The sequence below is a fragment of the Myotis davidii genome, unplaced genomic scaffold, assembly GCF_000327345.1.
Source record: "Myotis davidii unplaced genomic scaffold, ASM32734v1 scaffold862, whole genome shotgun sequence".
Classification (NCBI taxonomy): Eukaryota; Metazoa; Chordata; class Mammalia; order Chiroptera; family Vespertilionidae; genus Myotis; species Myotis davidii.
In genome coordinates this window covers 493417-494089 of record NW_006293230.1, presented here as the reverse complement: position 1 = coordinate 494089, position 673 = coordinate 493417, and the positions used below count along the sequence as shown (strand labels likewise).

Below are 673 nucleotides of genomic sequence, written 5' to 3'. Positions count from 1 at the left end.
AAATTTAAAAAATAACACTGATTGATTAGAGATTATGTCCAGAATCAAAAAAAAAAAAATCTATTAAAGCAAAACGCTGGCCCGCCCTCGGATTTCTGGTTGCCCTGCTGTCTGTGGTCCACATTCGCCAGGCCTAACACACACTGTGGGTCGGGGAGAGGCATTCTGGTCAGATTAATGGAATGACTCCGGCAGCACTGACTTTCAATCTAAATTTTGAACTCCTTCTCGATGTTGGCCAGCTTGGCCAGCTCTTTGCTGAGCTCCAGGGCGGTGAGCACGGGGTCCTCGCTGGACAGGGACAGGTAGGCCGGGCTGGCCAGCCCGCGGTATGTTTGGGCCAATAAGCAGTGAACTCATCCTATCTGGATGCTGGGTCCCACCCTACAACTAACGACAGAAGAGGGGGAAGGGTTCGGAAGGGAGACAGGCTCGCCAAATCCCTCCTTTCGACCAAAGCGGACCTAATGGTTCTCCAGACAAATTCTATTTCTCGGATCCAGCCTATCCCAGTCCAGAAAACAAATTTTCCACAGCCCAAGCTGAACAGGGAAAAGCATCGGATCCCTTCTGAACATCGCTCCCGCCCCCTGGTGACTTAAATCCCCGGGGCCACACCGGTTTGGGAGCACAGCCGGGCAGGCGCCAGGCAGACAGCAGCCCCGCGCGGCGC

At 53.8% G+C, this 673-nt stretch overlaps 1 protein-coding gene across 1 annotated transcript in view; it reads right to left on the bottom strand.

Moving 5' to 3' along the window:
- The window catches only part of TRPC3 (transient receptor potential cation channel subfamily C member 3), an 81077-nt gene that overhangs the window by 79676 nt on the left and 728 nt on the right, over positions 1–673 (bottom strand). Inside the window, exon 2 of the mRNA XM_015565975.1 lies at positions 218–355. Coding sequence (XP_015421461.1) covers positions 218–355 — 138 coding nt within the window. The remainder of the gene's footprint in view (positions 1–217; positions 356–673) is intronic.